The following is a 25,506-nucleotide window of genomic DNA, read 5'->3' on the forward strand; positions in this document are numbered from 1 at the left end:
AACATTGTTTTTAAAGGATTAGTCAAATTTCCTAAAAAAAATCCAGATAATTTACTCACCACCATGTCATCCAAATGGTGATGTCTATTTTGTTCAGTCAAGAAGAAATTATGTTTTTTGAGGAAAGCATTCTAGGATTTTTCTCATTTTAATGGACTTTAATGGACCCCAACACTTAACAGTTTTAATGCAGTTTCAAATTGCAGTTTCAAAGGACTCTAAACGATCCCAAACGAGGCATAATGGTCTCATTTAGCAAAACGATTGTCATTTTTGGCAAGAAAAATAAAAATATATGCACTTTTAAAGAACAACTACGCGTCTTTCTCCGGTCGTGTGACATGCCAGCGAGACCTCACATAATACGTCATCACGTTAAGAGGTTATGGAAAAAGAGGACCGCTCCGACGTTGTTGTATAAGGAATGATACTAATGAATGTCTTTGTGTCAGTTTATTGTTTGAAATGGTCCGCAAATGTGCGTTTCATATATGTAACACGTGACCTTTCGCCTGCGCAATTACGTGAGGTCCGCCGGCTCGTCACAGGACCGGAGGAAGACGAGAAGTCGTGGTTTTAAAGTGCATATTTTTTATTTTTCTTGGCAAAAATGACAATCGTTTCACTAGATAAGACCCAGTGATCCCAAAACATATTTTTACTTGGTCTTGGAATTTTTGTTAACAAGCAATTTACCAATAAATGTAAATGAAAATCATATAAAAGTGATCATTTTAACACATTTTATTGAGAACAATATTCTCAGCTACGAGGCAGTTATTTACAATACCTGACCACAGCATACTGAATACATTTAACATTCATTTACAGACAGATAAATACACAAACTATAAACTAAAGTTAAGAAACGGATTTGTTTTCAGTCATGTACAAACTGCCGGGAAAACAACAACAAAAATACATTTGTTAAAGCAGTTTTGTGGTTATGGGTATGAAATGGAAAGAGGCACTTGAGGAAAGGCGACTTTAATTTAATGATTCAGTCCATAAATGACTGCTAAACTTTATACAAGTTTGACTTGTTAAGCAGTAGCAGTATCAAGAATGATGTTTAATTTGCTCTACATGCAGATGCCATATTAATGAGCATCGATCAGGGCTACTGAACTAACTGTGTGCTGATCTTGGATCAGATTTAATCCATTATTGCATTTACACTTAACTGGGTAACAACAGAATAAAAATGTCATACACAATATAATGCATCATATAGCTTCATTTGGGGATACAAAAATCTACATGAAGTGGTTATAAAACATCTGAAAGTATATTTAGAAAAAAAATTGATATAAATTTATTGTGTCTTTATACAAAGTTATCCTATTATTCAAGTCTCTCTAAGCTGCAGTTTAACTCAGGTTACACATGCCATAGTGTTGCATTAAATGAGCACAAGTTAATGTATTATAAACCCAGCATGTGCTATTAAATCTGTGACCTGAATAACACAACCATATCAGTGCATTTGAAAACGCATAGTGTAATCCATCGGCTATGAGCGTTAACCTGCAAAAGATACAGCATTCACGGAAAGATGCAGCAAAACTAGATTTGATCAATTCGCTGTATAAAACACATACAAGTTTGTAAACACAGTAATAATTTGTTTCACAACAGTTGCGGTCTGCTTGAAATCATACAATAAATTATTGTCCGTTTTGGATTCTTCAAGTGCAAAGTTTCTGAAATTAAAACTCGTCGTGTCGAGCCAGAGCCTCACCGAAATCTGTCGCCTGGCTCCCGACAAATAAGTCGTATTTGTCCACAATTTCCTGTTTAGTGAGGCGTCCATCCTAGGGGTGTGCCGGTTTCAGAATTGGTGATGACGGTTATGACGTGAGTCAAATGTGACGGTTCATCACATAACCGTCTGTGGGGGGCGTTTTGCTCGTTTAAATGCTCGTGGATTGACGGGAAAGTGTCATTTTACCATAAAATCATGAATGTGATGCCAAGTGTGTTTTAAACAGTAATAACTTTGAACAATTTAACAGAAAGCAATGAAATATTAAAAAAACACACTGTTGCCAGAAGACTGCGCTGTCACTCTCTGCCCAGCATAAATTAATCCTCTATCTATCATCTATTTTAATAATCTTCAGAGAAACAGATTTGTGCATTGGGCTTTTTATGTCTGTAATTGTGTCTATATCTGTCATTACACGGACCAGAACAGCATGAAAACAATGTGGATTAAAAGCGTATTGAAGAGGTTTTGCTCATAAATGCGCAGGTAAAAGAAAGTTAATGTGAACTTGAGATTGTTATTAAATGCAGCCGGTGTAAAAGCACAATGGCCACGCGCAGCAAACGCTCTCCGCAGACGCGCTGCACAGTGCTCACCCGGCGTTTGAATAAACTAGACACTGATTAGCTACTTGCTCTACGTTTCTTTAAAATTAACAGCAAGACAACTAGCAGTGAACGTGCGTTCAAGAGAGTTAGTAGATTAGCATGGGAGGATTTGAACTTGAAAAGCGGAGTGTACTGACGCCTTTCCGCGGTTAAAACAACATTCCTTCTCATGGTCATTCATGTTTATTTGATGCTATAAATTAACTAGAAGGAAGAGATGATTGGAAAGGTGAGACTTTGTTTAATATGTTAAATCTCAAAAGTAACCGAAAAGTAACCTGGTCTGTCCTGTATGTCAGCGCGTTGTCAGTGTCTGCTCCGCTCTGTATTTTTCACTCCGTGAGAACGTGAGGGGGCGTGTAACACAGACTGTTAACAATTGTTTTAAATAGTATTTAAAAATTCTTTATGATAAAAAATGTTTTAAAAAATATTTTAATAACACGGTTTTGGCGGTTATAGAGTTCTAATGACGGTGTTCAACTATAACCGTCGGTCTCACGGTTATATAATGACCGTCACACCCCTAGTCCATCCTATCATTTAAAATATAAAAGCAGTTAGACTACAGTTACATATTCATAAAATACTAGCAAAAATGTTCCTGGTTAAACTCTTCTTCATATAATTTAAGGGGGTGCTTTATAATTGCAGATACATTTGGTCAACAAAATAATTTTTTTCAAATGGATTTATTTTGATATATTTTAATAATTTGTTACTCGGATAACAGAAAATCATGATTTTCAGCTATACAAGACACTTTATACAGAAAACAATGTTGCTATGGGCTTTAACATCTTGTGATCTCTGGCCATGAGTACAAAATTATTAAAATGATTAAAAATATAACCAAACCTGGACACCAAATGTAGCCTACCTGCAATTATATAATCACCCATGTTTTGTTTAGTAACACTTTACAATAAGGTTAACTATTCATTTACATTAGTTAATTGATTAAACAACATTTTTAATCGTTGTTAGTTAATACAAATATAATTGTTTGTTGATGGTAGTTCATTGTTCATTAACTAATGATAACAAAAACAACTTTTGATTATAAAAGTGTATCAAAAAATGTTAAAATTAACATTAACTAAGATAAAATGTATAAAATAAAAATTATTATATAAAAACCTATATATATATATATATATATATATATATATATATATATATATATATATTTATATATTTATATATTTATATATATTTATTTATATATTTATATTTATATAGGTTTGTAACAACACGAGGGTCAGTAAATAATGACAGAATTTTAATTTTAATCACTTTAAAGAATCTTGTAGACATATTGTAAATTTTTCCCTGTGTTTTCATGTTTAATTTTTCCAACTAAAACAAAGTGAACCTTAATATAAAGTGTTATAATTTTTCAATGACATCACACTTAAATAAATAATCTAATAAATAAATAAATAAAATCCAGCCAATAAAGGTAACGTTAATTTAAAGCCACAATATGTAAGATTTTATAATAAAATATGAACAAAAAAACGCTTGCATAGTCTAAAATAGCTGAGAAATTTCCAAGGATTTGTCAATCCAGAGAATTTTCAATTTTTAATGATTACTCATCCCTTGTAATTGTCATCCTTTAGTGACCTAATACGTATATGTCGAACATCACGTGACCAAACCAGAAAACTGGGTTAATCGCTTCCGGTTGCCGGCACGTGCTATCGTAGTTGTTATTGTTACTCGTAGTATTATTATTTGTGTTATGTTCTTTTTTATTCTAATATCCAAATTTGATAGTATGAAAACAGCACCATGTCAGCGTAGAGCATACAGAACTGGTACCGATATACTATGTTTAACAGGAATGGGGAAGTAAGTTGCGGATATACCCGATACTCGCACTATCCTCAGTTTTTGGTTGTAGAAACTATGGCAACACGAGTGAATAAATGCTGAAGTGCTTATAAATGCGGTTTTACAACATGTAACACGCAGCTGTTGTGCCTTGCAGCTAATTCATTATTACGATGGCATAAAATAATGAGATCAAACGTACAGGTAATAAAACATCAGCAAATTCCATACTCTGGATGGTAAAAACAACATCTCTTCTATTTCAAAATGTCATTAAGCTTCGCATTTGTTATTGTGAAATAGCAACCTCTAGTGGTGAAAATCCTACATATTGTGCCTTAAAAGGGACACTCCAGTTTTTTTGGAAAAAAATACTAATTTTCCAGCTCCCCTAGAGTTAAACATTTAATTTTACCGGTTTGGAATCCGTTCAGCCGATCTCCGGGTTTGGCGCTACCATTTTTAGCATAGCTTAGCATAATCCATTGAATCTGATTAGACCATTAGCATTGCGCTAAAAAATAACCAAAGAGTTTCGATATTGTACTAAGACTGAAAATTAAAAGTAGAGATTTTCTAGGCCAGTGGTTCTCAAACTGGGGGCAGGGGCCCCCAGGAGGGCCGTGAGATGGTGCCAGGGGGGCCCTAGTTTTATGACATTTTATAAAACACATTATTTATCATGCATTCTGTGTTATTAAACCTAAAAAAGCAAGGCTACTAACCAACAGCACTACTTTATAATTTAATATTTTTTGTTTAATTAAAATGTTACATTTTAGAACTGCAGTAGGCATAGAGATATTACGCACTGCCTGAAAATAGTCCCCTGCCATTGAAAGTTACTAAGGGGACTATTTTCGGCTGCTGCGTAATATCATTGCACCTCCTGCAGCCATGTTACAGCAGCAAAGACCTTGATTATTACGCCAAAATTGAGTACAGTTCCTATAGTTTTAAATAGTAAAAACATCCAAACTCTTTGGTTATTTTTAGCGCGATGCTAATGGTCTAATCAGATTCAATGGATTATGCTAAGCTATGCTAAAAGTGGCACCGCCAGACCCGGAGATCGGTTGAATGGATTACAAAAAGGTAAAAATCAAATATTTAACTGTGGGGGAGTGTCTCTTTAAAAGTGTGAAAGGACCAAAAAACCTTTTACATCTAGTATTTATTATATACATTGTAATATATTTGACTAAAGAATTGGCCAAGATGTGGGAGAATAAATGCACATTACCTTGTCGGTATCAGACTCATACAGCAGGTGTTTGGCTTCAGCCTCCGCGTGGTCGTAGTCGGAAGGCAGAATCCAGTCACGGGTCTCATCCTTATCCATACGGCCATCTTTGTTTTTATCCCTGAACTCTGTGAACTGTTCTCTTTCTGTTTTTACCCATTCTGGTTCCGATGAGTCTCCATCTTGACTGTACATATCACCTAAAATACACACACACAGCAAGATAAAAGTTAGACAAAGCAATACTCAGATCTAAAGCAAACAAAACAACTGGATGCTGTCCTCTCTCTCTTAAAACTCTCTGTGTGCATTTTTAACCTACCAATGTATTCATTCAAATCAATGAAACCATCTCCATTTTTATCAATGTCTTCCATCGTCTCCTACATGTCAAATACAGAATAAAAGAAACATTACAGGTCACATAGCAGATTAAGCAAAAAACTAAAATAAGCTGCATGTCCACATTTACCAACACTACAATCTCCTTCATGTGGTCAAACTCCTCCGGGTGTAGAAATGCTGTAAACTCTTCCTTATTTGCTCTAGCATCCCCGTCGACATCGGCCATCTTGAAACGCCGTTCATCTCTGTTCATCATCTGCCTGTAGTTGAAACCATCCTCAGGATCGGCTTCATCTGAACACACACTCAAAACCATTAGCATTAGTCTGCCTATGTATCATATATATCAAATATCATGAGTGATCACGATGCACGCACAGAGGATGGGGCCGTAGGTGGCGTTCTTGTATTCTTCCCAGGTAACGTAAGAGTCTGTGTTAAGATCATGAGCGTGCCACTGCCGGTCCACATCGCCATATATCCAGCGTCTCTGAGCGTGTTTAATCCACTGTTTCATCTCATCAGCGCTCACGAAACCATCGTGGTCAGTATCGATCTTTTCTACAATCATACTGCAGATAGAAAGAGAAAGAATCTTTATTTAATGAGCAGATATTCTGAAAAAATCAGGATGCCTTTGGTGGGGCTTTTACGGTTATGAAATTTGGCTGATTGCTTAATAAATTGTAATGATTAATTACCTGTTTAAGACTTTGGCAATAATGACGATTAATTGTCTGTTTTATTGCTTTGACATTTAATTCTCATATTTTTTGTTTGTTCATGAAATAATTTTCACACATTGTTGTGATTACGTAAAATATTTTTTTTGCAAGGTTTACCTGGCAGTAAGTATTAATACACATAACACATATTTAAAATGTAATTATTTAATGAATATATTGAAATGAAAATTCTTCATAAGAAATAAACACAATAAAGCAGTGGTTCTCAAACTTTTTCCACATGCGGCCCCCTTGTGTACCTTATTTTTTTAGGTTTAATTACAAAGAATTCATGATAAATTAATGTTTTTTATAAAATGTCATAAAACTGGGGCCCCCTGGCACCATCTCACGGCCCCCCTGGGGGCCCCAGACCCCAGTTTGAGAACCACTGCAATAAAGTTCAAAAAAATACCTGAAAATAAAAATGCTATCAAAATAAACGGACTATTCCACAACAGGTCTTAAATGGTAGCCAATCATACTAAGGTCATATTAGTACTGGACCACATGTCTGCAGCAGCTGCAAAAAAAATCAATTCCTTACAGTTCCTTAAGAATAGGATGCTTCACTTCCCTAAATTTGGAATTGCTGTTTTGGAAATGTATGTTTTACTTGGTAGTCAATACTGCTTATCAAAGTTTTTTGCATTTCTTTAAATGCTGTTTTCCACTGTATTGAATGGCTTTGCAATGTATCACGTTACTCTGTCAGTTAAGGAGTGCCATCTGATACGGGCTCATTAATACTTTGCGCTGCAGCTCCCCCTTGTGTTTTCTAAAGAGATGTGCAATCATTGCGGTGATCTGAAATCATCACGGTGCGGGTCAAACAAACGCGATGAGATGATTATATATATATATATATTTATATATATATTTATAAGTTTATATAAAATATAAATATATATATTTCTTGATGAGCAAACGACCCAAGAAAATAAGTCTAGTTTTTAGACCAAAAATATCAAATTTAAGTAATTTTGTGCAAGCAAAAAATCTAAATTAAACACTAAATTCAAGAAAAAAATTGCTTATCCCATTGGCAGATTTTTTTGCTTGTTTTATGCACTAATTCACTTAAATGTGATATTTTTGGTCTAAAAACTAGACTTATTTTCTTGTGTCGTTTTGCTCATCAAGAAAAAGCATCTTAAATTAAGAATTTTTAGATATTTTTTTACTGAAAACAAGACAAAAATACTAAGAATTTTTTTCTTGAAATTTTTTTTTGCAGTGTAAGGTCATCACTGCAAAAAATGATTTTATAGAAAAAAAATCTTAGTATTTATTTTTCTTGTTTTCAATAAAAATTCTTAAATTAAGATGCTTTTTCTTGATGAGCAAAACGACCCAAGAAAATAAGTCTTGTGTTTAGACCAAAAATATCTAATTTAAGTGATTTTGTGCATAAAACAAGCAAAAAAATCTGCCAATGGGTTAAGCAGATTTTTCTTGAAATTTTCTTGAATTTAGTGTTTAAGAAAAAATGTCAAGATTTTTTTGCTTACCCCATTTGCAGATTTTTTTGCTTGTGATTTTGTCCATAAAACTTACATTTGATATTTTTGGTCTAAAAACTAGACTTATTTTCTTGGGTCGTTTCTAGGAATGTTTTTTTCTTGAAAATCATTTTTTGCAGTGCATGGTAGTGATGTGCATGTTTTCACCCCAGTCTCTCTTTGCTCTCCTCCGGAGTGAGCTGGTCAAACGTCTTCGCCTCTTCTTGTCCAAGAAAAGCGTCGTGGTCATATTCAAAGTTGTCTTCATCATCGTGTGTTTTGTCACTGAGCGGGGCGTCGTGATGGACACGGTCCTTCTTCTCCATGGGTTTGCTGGAAGACTGAAGAACACAGAGGGCGAAAAACAACAACAACGGCCACAGGTCCATCTTCTTATAGACTTTTATATGCTGTAAAACACACAAAACAAATAATAAACACACAAATGTTTAGCTTATATAATGCACACTGGTAATTGGACACACTTTGACAGCTCCTAAGGTCATTTAGTCTGAAGACATGAATGAAAAGGTAACTTTCACATATTATTATAACATTTCCCTATTCATTTGAAAGACAGTGAATTGTACTTAACTAATACTGGCTTAAAGAAAATGAACTGATACTGGTAATTGAAATGTAAAAATTACATTACATTTCTTAATGCATGAATGTAAATGAATGTTAATGTAGCGTTACATTATCATGGTAAATGTTAAAAATGTCATGTTAGGTACCGTGTTATTTGCTAGTATTAAGAAGGTTATTATTAAACACATTATATTCTCTCATAAATATTAATTAAATGTAAAGAATATACAATTACTGTCCTAAGTATGCAAGCATGAAACATCTCGCCTATAATGTGCATGAACTTGCTTGTCACACGACATAAATGTAGAATAAAAGTGGAATTAAACTGTAATAACTTATACAATCGCAATAAATATGTGAATATTTTATTTGTTTTTCAACTTTACCTACCGACTTTTCTATCGTTTCACGCCGCCCGGTTTGTTGCAAACACTCCGGATGTTGAACTACAGTTCCTCCAGCTCAACTGACCAATTAGAGAGCAGATAGAGCTCTGACGCGGCCCTGCTGACGTGACCAGTGCTGCATCGCGATTGGTCCACTTCAGGCCAAACGTGATTATGTCATTGGTTTAGAACTGCCACGTCCGCAAGGCACGTTCTTTCTAAACGTTTCAAGTACAATTTCTTATTTTACTGTTGTGTATGTAAAACAAGATTTAAGTACAATTGTGACGGATTAAAAAAAAATATAACTTTTTTCAGTAATACCATTCATGCATAATGTTACCTCTGCACATGTTTATTTTATTTGTGAAACTTTACATATGTGATTGTATTCCTGTAATAGTTATATTTGTTAATTCTGTTTTGTCTGTTTAATGTTTGATGCCTTAAAAAAATATAATAAATAGAAAAGAATAAAAAAGATTCAAGTACAATTTAAATTCTTCATATTAATTCTTTTAACATTTATTTTTGTAGAAATTTTAGGATATCAATGAAGGTTTTTTTGTTTTTGTTCAGATCAACCAGAAAAATATTAGTTTTCTAATTTTATGTTAAATCTTTTGACATAGATTATTTAAGTTATGGCAGAATTTTTGTATATTGACTTTTAGTTATTGTACTCTTAATCAGAGGCGGACACTACTTGAGTATTTTATTAAACTTTTCCAAGGATTTATCAGAGTGTTTGTCTTGGGAAAAATTTTACTTTACTAAAAAATGTTCACTACATTCTGAAGCATAGAATCATACTGTGTATTCCTTTAATATTGCATATTAAAATTAATACCTAATTATAAAAATTGTGTACTTTAAAAAAAACTAGATGTTTAATGTACTTAATTATTAAATATAAACCAAAAATTTGAAATTATGAAATGTTATAGAGTAAAAATTATGATAATATGCTTTGGAATGTATGTTTTCCAAAGAAAAACACTGATAAAATACAAATACTTAAAAATTTACTTTTATGTAGTGACCGCCTCTGCTCTTAATGCACAAAAAATTAAGTTATACAATTATTTTGCTAAAGAGGTAAACATTAATTAAAAAGAAAATTTTGGAAACTGCTATCTGCTTTTTTATGTATTATTTTGTTTCAATTTTTATTTTATTTCTGTAAACCCTGTACATTTAAAAATGTGCGGATATCTATTTATCTTGCTTGCTTTAAAAAGCTTCAATAAAAATGCAAGGTTTATACTAAAGTATATACAATTTACCAAATCTTTTTTTATTCAGATCCCTTAGGCTATAAAATGTATATTTTCAGCTTTTGAATAACTTTCTTTTTGCTTTAAAAAACAAATAAGATGAGGTACATACAGATGATACATGGCATTTCTATAATATATTTGAATACACCACACAAATATTGTCAGACCATTTTATAGAGCTGTTTACACTTTCTGAACGCATTATGCAATTAGAAATTATTAAGGCAGATACGTGAGTCAGTTCCCCTTGAGTTCATAAGTATATTAATCATCACATGGACATATGAAACCATTTTGTATTATTTAATGAAAACGACAAGCATGATATTGAGTCATTTTAGGGTTAGGGAAATAAATAAGCTATCCATTGATGTACAGTTTGTTAGGATAGGACAATATTTGCCCAAAATACAACTATTTAAAAAAATTTGAATCTGAGGGGGAAAAATAAATAAGAAATAAAAAAGAAAATCCCCTTTAAAGTTGACCAAATTAAGTCCTTAGCAACACATATTATTAATGATAAATACATTTTGATTTATTTATGGTAGGAAATTTACAAAATATCTTAATGGAAATTGATATTTTCTTAATAACCTAATGATTTTTGGAATAATAATAATAATAAATAAAATAATTGCTAATTTTGATCCATACAATGTACTGATAATAACTAGCATTTGTATGTTACTATTTTGGTAAAATACTTTCTATTTTAAAGCCATAATTTATTTATTTCTCAGAAAAGTTTGACTCTTGACGTAACTCATGGTGTAATTATTGTGTAATTACATTTGGTGATGCTAGTGCCAAAGAAATGACACGCTTTAACTTTCACTTCAAAATATATGAACTTGTTTTAGAGCAGATGAGATAAATGTCACGGGAACAAACAAAACAAAACAAACCTCAGATTAAAACACTTTATAGTAGGAATATACAAAATACAGTTTCAAATTCTGCACACTTCAGCAGAAAATGGAAAAACGCTGACACAGCGAGTTTTCACCACCAGCAATTCCAACGATTATGAAACTGTCCTCTCACAGCCGTCTTGCCTGTATGTTTCCTCTCGATTTCCATTTCCCTTTCGGTAGCATGTTTCGATTATGTCACCACACAGAGTTTTTAATATGTGTCAAGTGGCTTGTGGCTGTGACTCCGTCGGTGGACCAGCAAAGGTTGGAACTTCTTTTCTGGGAGTCAGGGATGCGAAAAGCGTGTCCAATATTCCCAACACCTGTAGCAGTTCCTGGTGAAGCTCTGATTCCCGACCCAACACCTCCATGAGACGCTGCAGCAACCGCTCGACAACAGGTGACTGTGGAATAACCTGCTCATACAGATCTACACAAACAAAAACACTTGATAAGGACACGAGAATGACTTCTCTTTTTGTAAGCGGAAATGAACTTCTTCAAATGTATTTGCCCATGTGTACATGTGATAATGTGAAACTCACCAAGAAGCATATCTCCGACAACAACCAGCTGACGAGAGAATCGTGGGTCAGTGATGTGTCTGTGACAAACAAATACAACATTTAACCTTTCGCCCACGTGCATGCATCATCTATGATGAGAAATAATAGCTGATTGTTTACAGAACAACGTTTCAACTGCACTGTCAAAAAAATTGACTTAAGTAGTGGTCCCAATACCATTTATATACATTTGGTATCTTTAACCACATACATGGACATCACATATTTTGTTGTTTGCACCATAATACTTTTACTTTTACTGTTTTACACAAACGTGGACATTCAATTACACTGCTTCATGTTAAAAGAAAAATATTTGGTTATTATATTTATTGGCTGAAATAAATCTGAAAATATAAAAGACAAACCAAAGCTCGGGTCTTATGAGGTTAAGGTCCTAACATGAACTCTTTAGCTGCAAATGTGTACTTTCTGAAAGGGTGCTGTCCCAGTGACCATTAACATTAACTTTTATCATTTTTCTCACAGTTTATCAAGGTTGTAAATAGGTATGTTTAGTAAAGCAGTGAAAATGTCCTTTATTACCAAAAACCTCATGAATCATATATATATTATGTTTCAATAACCAGATTTACAGAAACTAGTCCAAATCTCACCATGATCACGGTTAAAGCTTGTCAGGTGGTTTGAACTTTAAATCTGGGTTATTTTCAGATTGCGTGACCCTGATTCGATTTGACCGCTTCATCACAATCTGAATATTTCTTAAAACTTGTCTGTTGTTTTATTCATTCCAAGAAATCTAGTTTTGTAACAAGGATTTTGTGATCTTCATTTATACCAAGGAATGAAGAAAACCCAGATCTCTAGTATCATAGAAGATGAAACTCAACTACTTCTGAACTTTTTCCATAAGTATCAACCATACTGTGTAGTGTTGACAACCATACAAAAATGTTTGTTTACATAAAAATATGTATAAATACACACATACATCTATATATTTGTATGCATGTTTATATACATGTTTATTTTTATATATCATCTATATTATTCATAAATACAAATATTTATTATATAGATATATATATAAAATTATATATGTGTGTGTGTGTGTGTGTGTGAACTGTGTATAATAACTTTGTATAGATAAATGCACACACATGCATGTATATATATATATATATATATATATATGTATATATATATATGTATATATATATATATATATATATATATATATATATATATATATATATATATATATATATATATATATATATATATATATATATATATATATATATATATATATATATATATATATATATATATATATATATATGATGTAAACAAAAACTTTTATTCTGCTATAGATTAATCGTGATTAATCCTGATGTATCCCTAGTGTGTAATAATCATGTATAAATAAATACACAATATATATATATTTAAGAAATGTTTACATGTGTATATACATTTGTATATTTATGTATAATTTATATTAATACTTAATATATAAATATTTTTTTTCTTAAAATTATACATGCATGTGTACATATTTATATATACATAATTATTATACACAGTTTACACACATATATGACGTAAACAAAAACTTATTTTATGCAAAAGATTTGTTGTTACTTATCATTATGCAACCCTAATCTGAAATGTGATAAAAGTATCAAAGTTTGATTTGAGTCATTGATTTCTGTGGCTTTACTTACTCAGTCAATATTAAAGATATCAAGGTTATATTTCACAGAATGTTCTTTATATTAAAAAACAATAAGCCAGCAGAAAATAACTTTAGCTAGGCTTTCATAGACTGAGTCACAAATCTCTTTTGAATGGGCTGTAATGTATCTGACATGTTGTTGTCACACAAGGTCTTCATAATGGCTAATAATAACTACAGGTTTAAATAGTATTTTCTAGTCAAGATGTTAAGGTATATGCTTAGGCCGAATTGACTGTACAGTATAAACATACCCTGAGAAATATTTACAAGAGTGAAAGTAGGACAACCACCTCTGTGGTCGCTTGCATAAACATAGCCGCTACAACCTCATTCACACGGAACTTTGGTCCTAGAAAATTTTAGTAAAGCTTCTGTGTAAATGTTCTGGGATCGTTCCCGTAAAGCAGACCTAGTAACATCTGAGATATCTGAATCTGAGATAATTCACCAGCAAGACAGAAAAGCGCATCATGCGCTCCTTATGACCTTGTCATAAACACACATGCATGTGCGTGGTTTCTAAAGAGAGAAAATCACAGATACTTCGCAAACTTCAGACGCTGTGGAATGAACCGAAAATCAAACAATCCTAAAAAAATCCTGGACGCATTTTCTGTAATCTCTGTGTGAAAAGGGCTTAAGTTACGACGAGGGCTGTGTCCAAATAACCACACTTGTGGTCTTTGACCACTTGACTACTTACATGACGTACTTCCTGTATTTTGCCCAAGTGTTCTAGTGGGCGTGAAGATCCCAAGCGTGCATGTAAAAATTATTCACCCGATGGGACACACTTAGGGCCCTATCTTGCACCCAGCGCAATTGACTTTGTCAGTGACGCATGTATCATTCGTATTTTGCACCGGCGCACAGCAGGTTTTTCCCTCCACAGACGCACGTCGGCAAACTAGGGAATGAACTTGAGCTCCCTGGGCGGCTCAGCGCAGAAAAGGAGGCGTGTTCCAGCGCAAACCATCCCTGATGCTATTTTGCAATTTCAAAAAACAATTGCGCCACTGACCAGAAAAAAAACTAGTCTAAAGTCAGTGGCGTGTTACGCATTGTTCATTATGCTATTTTAAGGGTGCATGCTTGACCATAATGTATAGCGTGCACAACGCGCACACACTTTGCTTTTCTAATCTACACAGATGCAACAGTTATTTTGCAAATCATAAATTGTTACAATAAAAAATATTTAACACATGAGATAAGGGAAATCATAGTGGTGAGCATTGTGGTGATAGATTTTATTTATTGTGTGGCTGCGTTAAAAACTTCTCATGCAAATAACGATTAAAATATTTTCATAAGTTTGTTGTGTGGCTGTATAACGTTTATTTTATGTAAATAATAATTAAAATGTTTTCATAAGAAACCTTAATGTATATGAACTTGATTTGTAAGTGTACTTTGGGGGTTGGACCTTGCTTGCGTTTCTTGGGTCCGATTTCAAAGCCCCCAAACCCTTTCAGCGGTGAGGGTGGACGCAGCGATGTCCTCTGCTGGCGTCAGGTCCTGAGGCAGATCCACCTCCCGTTACACGGCGTGCCCGATTTATGCTGGCAAGCTTGGGATTCCCCCGTCTCCTGACATCATTGTAGCGCTTGCGGCGCAACGTCCTGGGGATGCCAGCTGATGAGACAATTGTGGCTATTTCCTCTCACGCCTGTTTAACCTACGCTGATTTGGGCGGGTTTCTCCCATCCCCATACAAAACAACTTCTCTGTCTTTGACTGCTCTTACAAGAACGTCCTCGGCTGTGAACCGCTCCTGGCGTACGCCTGGTAAATCCGTCATAATAATAGCAAACCGCCATGGAACTTGCGCCCTTGCATTTAAAGGGAATATTGGATAGTGTTCTGATTGGTTTATTTGATGTTACGCACAAACCACACCTATGAATAATGAACCTACTTCAGACCAACCCCTTATTGATTTGCGCCTGTCGCAAGAGTTATTTCTCCCGCCGGGAAAATAGCAACAGCGCCCAAGATCTGCCCACAAAGTCACTTGTGCACTGCGCTTTGTACTTGCGTTTCAGATCGATAAAATAGGGCCCTTAGTGTTAAAATGTCAATCTAGGTAGTGGCAGCAATTTGCACCAAAACATATTTTAAGTAGCCTAAATAAAAACAAATATATATTTTTAAGGTTTTCTTTAAATAAAATGAACACAAAATCACTCTGAAATGAACATTTGCTAAACTTAAAAGATTATCTACACTTATCTGAAAGTTTCAGAAGCAGAATTCTTTGCACCTGTAAAAAATTCTTAATTTTGTGCATGTAGCTTTATTAAAGTTTTTTTTTTATGTAGTAGTCCCTAAATAAACTACACCATTAATGTTGTTTAAATGTTAGAAAAGCAGTTACAGATGTTTTACAAAATACATAACAATGTGTGCACCAATGATACACGTTTTACTACCAAAATATGTAAAATCTATTTATTAACTTACAATTAAAAGTCTCCACGACATCTCTCGAGTTTTTGGGCAAAAGTCTCACGATTTAAATCCTGAACATGATGCATGACGGGATACGCTTAGTCTTGAATACCGCTTCGAAGTGGTATTCGAGAAAGTGTGGGTTTAGTGTGCGTTAAGGGGACTGCACTTTGCCAGTTTTAAGACATGGGACAGTCTTGTGCACTTACTTCCTGTCTTGCATGCGCTTTCCAGTGGCCAAGGCCGCAAGTGTGGTTATTTGGATGTAGCCAAATTTTTTTTATTTTTTATTTGAGACGTCAAATTCGCGTGTACTGCGTGTAGTTGGTGGCTTGAACACCCGCTTAATTCTCGCGTGAAATTCAAGTCATTGAGACATTCATGGAGGGGCATCTGCGACTCTGCTCACTTTCTGTAATCACGCCACTACTAAAGCAAGTTCCTGATTGGCTAATGCGGCGTGTTTTTCCGCCAAAGTTCAAATTTTTCAACTTGCGCGTTTCCCGCGGCTACCATGCTAAACACCTCATTCGCGCCGCGAGACCTCCAGACGTGCATCAACAAATCTTTACATTACATCACAAAGTATGTGTGTTCCCTGGGTTCGAACCCATGGCCTTTTGCACTGCTAATGCAATACTCTACCACTGAGCTATACCGGAGTTAAAAAAAGTCATGAACAGTCCTGAAGAGTGAATGAGATGACAAACTTATAAGACAAGTCTAAGTAGTTTACGCCACTTGTTTAACATCCTTACAGTGCTGCACGAGTGTTACATACTTGAGAAGGAAGTTGAGGATTTTGGCTAAGCTTTCTTCATCTCGTCCCGCGAGGGCATTCTTCAGAGTTCCTCTGCGGCTGAGCTCCATGATTACCGCTACGGGCACCTCTGGTTTAGTGCTACGAGTCCACGTCTGCATGCAAAAACACGCACAAATATGTATTGATGTCTGCATCTGACTGATTAAATCATGTTGGCATCACTGGCAAAAAGCATGCTTGTTTACCTGCAGGGCTGCGTCCAGGGCTTTAGACACTTCAAAACTTTTCAGTAGTTTGTCGTGTTTCTGCAGATGCTGTTTTACTGGTTTACTGACCAGGAAATCGTCCTAAATAAGACATGAGAGGACGTAAGGTAACAAATGCAGAATAAATGTGAATGTAACTAAAAATAATCCGAAGAGAAAAAATACCTGTTTAGGTGTGAAGTTCTTCCCCTTTACAAACACCCGGTATGCTGGGCCTCGTCGCCTTCGACCAATCAGTGTCTCTTTTACATCTTTGTGTTTCCTGTGTCTGACGCTCAACACGCCATTGGTCATCCCGACAGCAATGACTTCATCATCAGGCTAAATGAAAAGCACAACACATTAATAATGTAAAATATTTTTAAAACAGAATTTGTTTTTGATTATACTAATGCTGTGTTATTGTACTAAACATACCGCAACAGCCAGGCTGAGGATAGATGCTGAAGAGTCGAAATTATGTACGACCTTATAGGAAGAGTTATACACTTTCACATGCCTACAAGAAAAAACACAAAGTGAAAACATATCAGCATGATGTTTTAATAACAAGAACCTGCTTCTTAAAGGCTCAATATGTAAGATGTTTGCATTCAAATATACAAATAGAAGTAGCACTATGCTATATATATATATTTTGTTCACATGTACTTACATTATCCAAAAATGTTTTTAACAATGTTTGAATTTAAATCTTTGGTTTCTGTGTATTTGATTCAAAAGCAATACTTGGATGTCAGATGCCAATAGATCCGAAGTAGTACTTATCATGCTGGAAATGTTAACATGCACAAAATTTTGTCAATCCGACTGAATTTAATATGATTGAAGGTAACGACAACACGGTTTACATGCACCCTAAACATTGCAATCTAATAAAAATGTTTGTGTACATGTACACTCAATATAATCCGAACTGAACATCTGCGCATGCACACAGCCAAGGTTGCCAGATTCGCGTATCAAAACAATCCTAATGGACATTCAAAACTATCCCAAAATATTCCCAATGACTATTCACAGCCCAAACACCAATAACTAATCAATACAATTATTTCATCTTTCACCAGCAGGAAAAAACAACAATTGGTGAAACAGTTTAAACAGTAGCCCAAAACTAAACTCGAAAAAGCAGAGGACTTGGCAACGCCACGGACAACATCTCCCATCGAGTTCATGCTTTATCTCTAAATAAAAGTCAAAGCTGACAATTTTCGAAAGGCACAACAGTATTTTATTGCTTTATGTAGCCTAATGTTAGAAAGTACACATGAATACAGCGTGTGACCCCATTAACTTTACCTTAATAATGCATGTTGCCATTGCATGTTTCTGTGACAAAAATAATGTGATATACTTATTACTACACACAGACACATCCAGCTTACCTGTCCAAGGATCCTGTGATTAACCTGTTGTGTGTTGAGCTCAGACACGCGCACGTAACGGTTTTGTGATGATTCTTCAGAGAAACGAGCTGTTGGCCACCTTTCAAAAGGTCCCAGATTTTCACATAGCGCCCTCCTGTAACACAAAACGCAATCATTTTAGCATAACTAAATTATTTAAAATCTTACACATACGGTTTTGATGTTTTTTACCTGTTGAAACTAGCAGGGCCTCCGAAGGGTAAAGCAGCACACACTCCACAGGATGACCGTGATTCATGCTCATCACACTTCCACCTGACCGCATGTCAAATAATTTCACTGTGTGATCATACGAACCTGCGAGAGAGACTATCAGTCAGGACAACCATCATAAAGTGATGCAGAAATAACTGTTATGAGCCAGATGATGGAAATGAACTCTAACTGGTAATAATCGGTCGGGCATAGGAGTGAGGTGCAATACAAAGTCGTCCGAAAGGGTACGGTTATGTTACCTGTGACAAACATCTCTGGGTTGAGTTTGCTTGGAAAAGCTGTTCTGATGTAGTCTGTGTGTTCGGTGAAAGAGCTGAGCTCCGTGGCACTGGCAACATCCCACGAACGACAGGACAGATCATCGGATCCTGACACCACACGAAACCCATCTGACAGGAATGAGGTTGCATGTACCGCCCTGAATGAGGGAAAGATGTCCGACATGAGAAACTTATTTTTAAAAAGTCCACTTTGGTCATGCAATCATTTTCTTGATCTTGGCAATACAAGAGTTTGTCATGAAACTAAAAAACAGCTTGTTTTGTAATTTTACAGCTTATTGTTCACCAAGCTAGATTCGCTTGTTCATAAGTTGCTTAAACAGGTAGTTTAAACTTGTCATCTATTCTAGACGGCTGCATTTAATCTAAACTTTTAAAAGATGAACATCTATTTCATAAAAGCTTGTCTGTTTATTACGTCCTAACATCTGATAACCCATCTGTTGTTCAAACAATCAAAGCTTAAAGGAGTAGTCCACTTTATAGATGGGGCCCATTGACTTACCATAGTATTTTTTTCCTACTATAAAAAGTCAATAGACCCCATCTTTAAAGTGGACTACTCCTTTAAACTGCAAAGAGCCTCCAGTTAAAAACATCTGAAGAAATTAAATACTTTTTTTAGGTATGACATGAACAAAATGTTTTATGTTCAAACTTTTACATTTTCATTTAGCCAGAACAAACGCAGCAGATGTATTACTCATTCTGATGATATTTTTCAGATACAAAAAAATGATTTTCAAGAAAAAAATGTCTTAGTATGTTTGTCTTGTTTTCAGTAAAAATATCTAAAAATTCTTAAATTAAGATGCTTTTTCTTGATGAGCAAAACGACCCAAGAAAATAAGTCTAGTTTTTAGACCAAAAATATCAAATTTAAGTGATTTTGTGCATAAAACAAGTAAAAAATTCTGCAAAATTTTTCTTAAACACTAAATTCAAGAAAATTTCAAGAAAAATGTGCTTAACCTATTGGCAGATTTTTTTGCTTGTTTTATGCACAAAATCACTTACATTTGATATTTGTGGTCTAAAAACTAGACTTATTTTCTTGGGTCGTTTTGCTCATCAAGAAAAAGCATCTTAATTTAAGAATTTTTACTGAAAACAAGAAAAAAAAATATTAATTTTAAGATTTTTTTTCTTGAAAATCATTTTTTGCAGTGATGACCTTACACTGCAAAAAATTATTTTCAAGAAAAAAATTCTTAGTATTTTTGTCTTGTTTTCAGTAAAAATATCAAAAATTCTAAAAATTAAGATGCCTTTTCTTGATAAGAAAAACGACCAAAGAAAATAAGTCTAGTTTTTAGACCAAAAATTCAAGAAACATTTGCTTACCCCATTGGCAGATTTTTTTGCTTGTTTTATGCAAAAAATCCCTCAAATTTGATATTTTTGGTCTAAAAACTAGACTTATTTTCTTGGGTCGTTTTGCTCATCAAGAAAAAGCATCTTAATTTGTAGAATTGAAGTGTCATGCCGATGTATAAAGACATATGCGCTATGATGTAGTGATCACAGACATAAAATTCATCCATGCCGAGTAAGAGAGTGAAGCACAATGCACGTACAGAAAAATATTCCCAAAAAATGTGCAATATTATATTTTAAACCGAGGTGGCAATAGAGAATCAAAAGTTTACATTGCTGTTTTCACTTAAAAATTTCAAGCTGGTCATACTTGGAGTGTCCTTTAAACTGCCTAAGAGCCACTCGTCCGCTGACGTCAAACAGTCGGATGAGTCCCTCTTCACTTCCGGCCACTAACAGCTTGCCGTCGCCTCTGAAACTCCCTCCATACGCTGTATCCCGAAAACGTGTGAAGCTCCGTATGGGCTCCTGGGAGTGAGGTCCATATACCTGAATCTGACACAATACATCATGACATTAGCACAATACAGGTGGGATTGTTCATGAGACTGGTGAAGCAACATTATGTCTTCCAATTCACACACAAACTACTAATATATTTGAAGAGTTCAGATGCAAAATCCTTTAAGTGTGTCTGACATGTTTCCTGGAAATTGGCATTTTTTTATGGATTCTGCAAACAAACCAGTATTTCTGAATAGCCTAAGACCGAGATTAAGCAGATTTGAAGCGAAAGTATTTGATAAACATACCAAATGTGGCGTTTAGCAACTCTTCATATCTTTAAATGTATGTTTTGGATGTGTGATAGAGAGGATAACTCACTCTGGTTGATGCTGTGACTGCATAATTGTGAGGTTGGAGAGGAGAGAAGTCGATTTTTGTGATGGCACCAAACTCTTTAATATTCACTGCAGCCTGAAAGATTAAAAAGTCGGACATTAAACAACACAACTCTGTATACAAACACCGGGAGCAATGTACAGAAGTGTAACATGATTAACTTAATTTAAAACTAATTTATTCAGGTTTTATTCACATAAACTAAGAAACTGAACATTTGTAGGCTAACTTACTTGAAAAAAACATTTGCCAAACAGGACTACTTAAATAAAGTGTGAAGTTTCTTTATTTTACATTTTAATATCAACACAGTAAAAACATTGCAGTTTGCCATTCAAACCTTATAATTTTTCCAGTATAGCGTATCCTCTGTCACTTTTTCTCCTAGTTTGGGATACGTCTGAATTTTAGTGGGTTTGAATGAAGCCATCTCAGAGATGAGCTCTGCCTCCCAATTGACAGTTCGTTCACCCTGAGCACCTGCAAAACATTGTTTTATTCATCTATTTATTTATGTACGACAGTCGATTTACCCAACTGCATTAAAAACGTGAACTTAGATCTGCAAATATCACAACACAACATTGCTAAACTTTATAAGTGAGTAGCCCGATGCACATGCAGTTCTAAAATCATTACACGATAAGTACGAGTACACAGTTATAACGTTATATCAATCTAAAACGATTTGTATAAATTATATCTCACCTTATTGTGGACCTCAAAATATTCTGACGGACGTTTGGTTTCTCTTTAGATTAAAAGCTAGAAAACGAGCTGAAATCACGTTGTTTCTACAGACACATGGAGGCCGCCATTGTTTGACGTCACACTTCCGGCTTTCAACAAACTTTATTTAACATTCAGAAGCTGCATTCAGAAGCTGCATTCCAAGAGCGATACGACTGATAGTAAATCTGTTCCGTTTTTAAAGGTGCGTCTCAAATCGCATACTATTCATCATTTTGTAGTATTAATTGTGCAAGTAACGTGTTCACATTTAAACTTCCAACACGTAAAATTGCATTTCAAGTAGCATACTGCCAGTATGATACTGTCTGGTTAGACGTAATGTTACTTTACAAACTCCGTAGAAAGTTTTTTTTAGTCTTTACATTTTAAAATCTATCGATATTAACTTAAACAGTACCTGGCTGTAACAACATTTACCTGTACAAATGACACTTTTTGGTCCCGTTTTAATGCATTTCCGCCCTTTTAAATGCAAACTAAGGTTTTATGCAGAATGGTTAAAAATACCGTATGTAATGTAAGTGCATAATAAGTAACTATAATTAAATTACTTAAAGTTGTGGAAAAAATATATAAAGCCTACCCCATATTTTTTTTAGTAAAGAAAGTTAATTGTTTACTTTAAATTGAACTAATAATTTACCTTAATGCTTTATACATAAGATCGCTTAAATATAATACAAATGTGTGTATGACATAAAGACAAACTTTAGTATTCTACCCAAATTTGTATGTAGTCGAAAACCCCTCCCATATTTGCTTCAAAATGCATCACAAGAGGTAGGGTCTAGAAGGGATACAGCTACGGCCAAAATCTCGCGTTTCATCCTTTATTCCTACGCCAAACCCAACAGTTCACGAGATTTATGCGTAACTGTATCCCCTCTAGCCAGAACCAATACGCTTCGAGTTAATGCGGTACCGCAAGAACCGCCATGGATATAACATCAAAGAACCGCGAGAGCGATTCGAGAAATTATAATGAGAAGTTTAGTTTCAATCGCTCTCGCGGTACTGTGATGTCATCCGCCTAGCGGAATTTGCTGCGCGCGCCTCAAGTCGAACACACCATAGAACGCTGAACCTAATGTGATTACAGACTATGTACACACCCACCAGTTGGGTTTAATATTAACCCAAAAATTTTCATGTTTAACCCAACCAACCCAACCATAACAATCCAGCATTTTTATAGTGTGATATTTAGGTTAAGGAAAATAGGAATTAAATGATGGCAAGATTTTGAAATTTTCGTACATTTCTTTCAATAAATCCCTATTAAACTCTTAAAAGGGTTCTTCACAGCGAGGCCACAATAATTTTTGGTTCCACAAATACTATTCAGTCAATTGCCTCAAAGTCTAAAAAACCTTTTTCTACAAATAGCCTTATCTTTTGGAAAATGTCTAATGTTGTTCCTTACCAAAACTAAATTAAAAATTATAAACTATAGGAACATGTAAACAATTTAGACTGTAAAAAATGCTGGTAGCATCTAAAAATGTATTTTTTGCAACTTTTTCAATTTTCTCACTTTAAGTTGAAAAATCTTTAAAAAACAAAAGAAAAAGAAAGGTAGATCCAACTTTCACTCTTTACATTGTATGGCATTATGTTTGTATTAGGAAAATAGATAGGGTAATTTTGAAGCATTTGCAAATAAAATTTTCGTCAACTTTTAATACAATGAAGATTCATATTTTTATTGTGTTATTGATTTATTTATCTAGGGTTCAATTCTAATCTTTTTTAAATCTCACATAAAAAATGGTTGTCAATAGCAATATATCTGAAACAATTACTTTAAATACAGGAGCCCCACAAGATACGTCACAGGTACGTTTTCCTTTATAGGCTACTACCAAGTTTAAAATTAAAAATAAGATGTTTAGTTCAAATATTTTTTTAAAAGCAGGGAGGACTCTAAAAAAGCATATAAAAGTCCTTTATAAGTGGTGTGAGTTAAGCACCACTGTGATTAAAGGGAAAGTTCACCCAAAAATGAAAATTCTATCATCATTTACTCACTCTCATGTTGTTACAAACCTGTAAACATTTCTTTGTTCGGATGAACACAAAGGAAGATATTTTAAGCAATGTGTGTAACCAAACTGTTCATGAGCCCCATTCACTTCCATAGTATTATTTTTCCAACTATGGAAGGGAACTATCACTTTAATGTAAGACAAAAGAACTGGTAATGGTTAGAGACAGACAGATACAGTTAAATTATAAGCTGTAAACCTTTGAGTATTAATAACCAGTAGGCTCAGGCTGTCTAGGATCTTAAATAAATACAATAAGATAATAGGCAAAACATCTGAATGACATTTGTAAAGTTAAGTTTAAGGCTTTAGCATGTCTTGAGTTTTAACTGTTGCCATAAAGGAGACGTTATCAATGAAGAATCGTTTGTGCCTAATGCTGAAATCTTAAATAATTTCATATTTGTTATGTAATTGTTTTATATTTTGTAAATGTTAAAAACAGAAATCATTTTCCACAACATGAAAAACTAACTAACTTTCGTAAAGGTTTTGCAGATGTAAAGGTTCAGTATGGAACCATACAGCCAAAAATGTAAAAATCTTTTTTATTTGCTTTTTAATAAATTCACATGCATTTAATGAAAAACTATATTAAAAAATGATATATGTGGGTCAATCCAAGTGTTTTAATTAAAGCCTAGTTAAATTAAGATGTTTAAGCGTCTGTTAGAAACATTCCTTAGTAAAATATGTTACTGGTGTGTATCTTAAGACAAATCAATGGCACTGGCATATTTTAAAGAGCACCTATTGTCTGATTCACGCTTTTACATCTTCTTTGTTGTTTAAATGTGTATTAGTACATGTTAACTAGTATATGCTATGCAAAAGGTACAAGCCCCAAAGTAAACGAGGACGCGCGTTATCGTCCAATGTAAATCTCTTTTCTTGGACTACAACAAACACACGGATTGTAGGCAACAGTTTACTTCCTGGGATTGGTGATGTTGACAAGGAATCATAATTCCTCCCGCTTCGGACTCACAGCCTGTAAGTTAACGGCAGTAAGCATTGCATTATGTGTGAATCTTTCAAACATGGTAAGGAGCGTCACATTTCCTGCTGATGTCAGAGGTATTCAGGCCAATCACAACGTACAGATTAGCTGGCTAATCAGAGACACAGAGCTTTTCAAATCTGTGCGTTTCAGGAAGATAGTGAAATCTGGAGCTACAAAAATGTACAGTATGTGGAAAATAATGTGTTTTTTAAAACACAAACCACGCAAACACAATGTATTATACCAAATACACAAAATAACTTTAAGAAACAAGTCAACCATGTACATCTAAGACTATAGCCTTAAGCCTTGTCTGTGAAACCGGGAGAAATTATTAGCCAAGTTATTAGCTTCATGTTTTTTATTTCATATAGGGACATTCATTGCAATTGCACCCTTTCACTTCCTGGTTAATCCACCTGACGTTTGCAACTAATTCACATTGAGCAAGCTTCTGCTTGGATGTCGGTATAAACTTTTGCCTCTGATACCAAGTTCATAAATATATGTTTTTATTACTAGTAAAAGATGTTTAATTAAAAAGCACGTGTACCAGTTTACCCATTACATTAAAGTAATTACATTTTTTCAATATTTCAG

At 34.3% G+C, this 25,506-nt stretch overlaps 2 protein-coding genes across 4 annotated transcripts; both read right to left on the reverse strand.

Moving 5' to 3' along the window:
• Positions 1 to 729: 729 nt before the first annotated feature.
• calub (calumenin b) lies at positions 730 to 9,110 on the reverse strand. 3 transcript variants are annotated; one of them, XM_065283630.1, is made up of 7 exons: positions 9,015 to 9,110; positions 8,199 to 8,440; positions 6,182 to 6,375; positions 5,931 to 6,097; positions 5,781 to 5,841; positions 5,459 to 5,658; positions 730 to 1,814 (listed from the first exon to the last, which is right to left on the reverse strand). In XM_065283630.1, exons 2-7 carry the CDS (start codon positions 8,417 to 8,419, stop codon positions 1,710 to 1,712), a joined length of 948 nt encoding a protein of 315 aa, XP_065139702.1. In that variant the 5' UTR covers positions 8,420 to 8,440; positions 9,015 to 9,110; the 3' UTR covers positions 730 to 1,709. The 3 variants fall into 3 exon arrangements, with proteins under 3 accessions (XP_065139702.1, XP_065139703.1, XP_065139704.1); XM_065283631.2 differs by having other exon boundaries at positions 9,011 to 9,080; XM_065283632.1 differs by lacking the exon at positions 730 to 1,814 and adding an exon at positions 1,821 to 2,912.
• A 1,470-nt stretch (positions 9,111 to 10,580) lies between these two features.
• On the reverse strand, positions 10,581 to 21,944 carry utp15 (UTP15 small subunit processome component). Its single transcript, XM_065283629.2, has 13 exons — positions 21,814 to 21,944; positions 21,446 to 21,585; positions 21,088 to 21,180; positions 20,573 to 20,757; positions 18,844 to 19,022; positions 18,560 to 18,685; positions 18,347 to 18,482; positions 17,376 to 17,457; positions 17,124 to 17,279; positions 16,938 to 17,039; positions 16,711 to 16,844; positions 11,753 to 11,811; positions 10,581 to 11,637 (listed from the first exon to the last, which is right to left on the reverse strand). The coding sequence occupies exons 2-13, from the start codon at positions 21,533 to 21,535 to the stop codon at positions 11,429 to 11,431; spliced, it is 1,551 nt and encodes a 516-aa protein (XP_065139701.1). The 5' UTR covers positions 21,536 to 21,585; positions 21,814 to 21,944; the 3' UTR covers positions 10,581 to 11,428.
• Between the last annotated feature and the right edge of the window lie 3,562 nt (positions 21,945 to 25,506).

This window comes from Paramisgurnus dabryanus, chromosome 9 (assembly GCF_030506205.2).
Source record: "Paramisgurnus dabryanus chromosome 9, PD_genome_1.1, whole genome shotgun sequence".
In the NCBI taxonomy this organism is placed as follows: Eukaryota; Metazoa; Chordata; class Actinopteri; order Cypriniformes; family Cobitidae; genus Paramisgurnus; species Paramisgurnus dabryanus.

Bases quoted from the DNA above. Each gene is read 5' to 3' on its own strand.
- calub (XM_065283630.1), bottom strand. From the start codon at position 8,419: ATGGACCTGTGGCCGTTGTTGTTGTTTTTCGCCCTCTGTGTTCTTCAG. The intron at 6,376-8,198 runs GTGAAAACATGC...TTCTATCTGCAG, and splicing joins GAGAGCAAAGAGAGACTGGG to TATGATTGTAGAAAAGATCG. The intron at 5,659-5,780 runs GTAGGTTAAAAA...TGTGTATTTTAG, and splicing joins TGATTTGAATGAATACATTG to GTGATATGTACAGTCAAGAT.
- utp15 (XM_065283629.2), bottom strand. From the start codon at position 21,535: ATGGCTTCATTCAAACCCACTAAAATTCAGACGTATCCCAAACTAGGA. The intron at 21,181-21,445 runs GTTTGAATGGCA...TTAATCTTTCAG, and splicing joins TATACTGGAAAAATTATAAG to GCTGCAGTGAATATTAAAGA. The intron at 11,638-11,752 runs GTGAGTTTCACA...TTGTTTGTGTAG, and splicing joins TGTCGGAGATATGCTTCTTG to ATCTGTATGAGCAGGTTATT.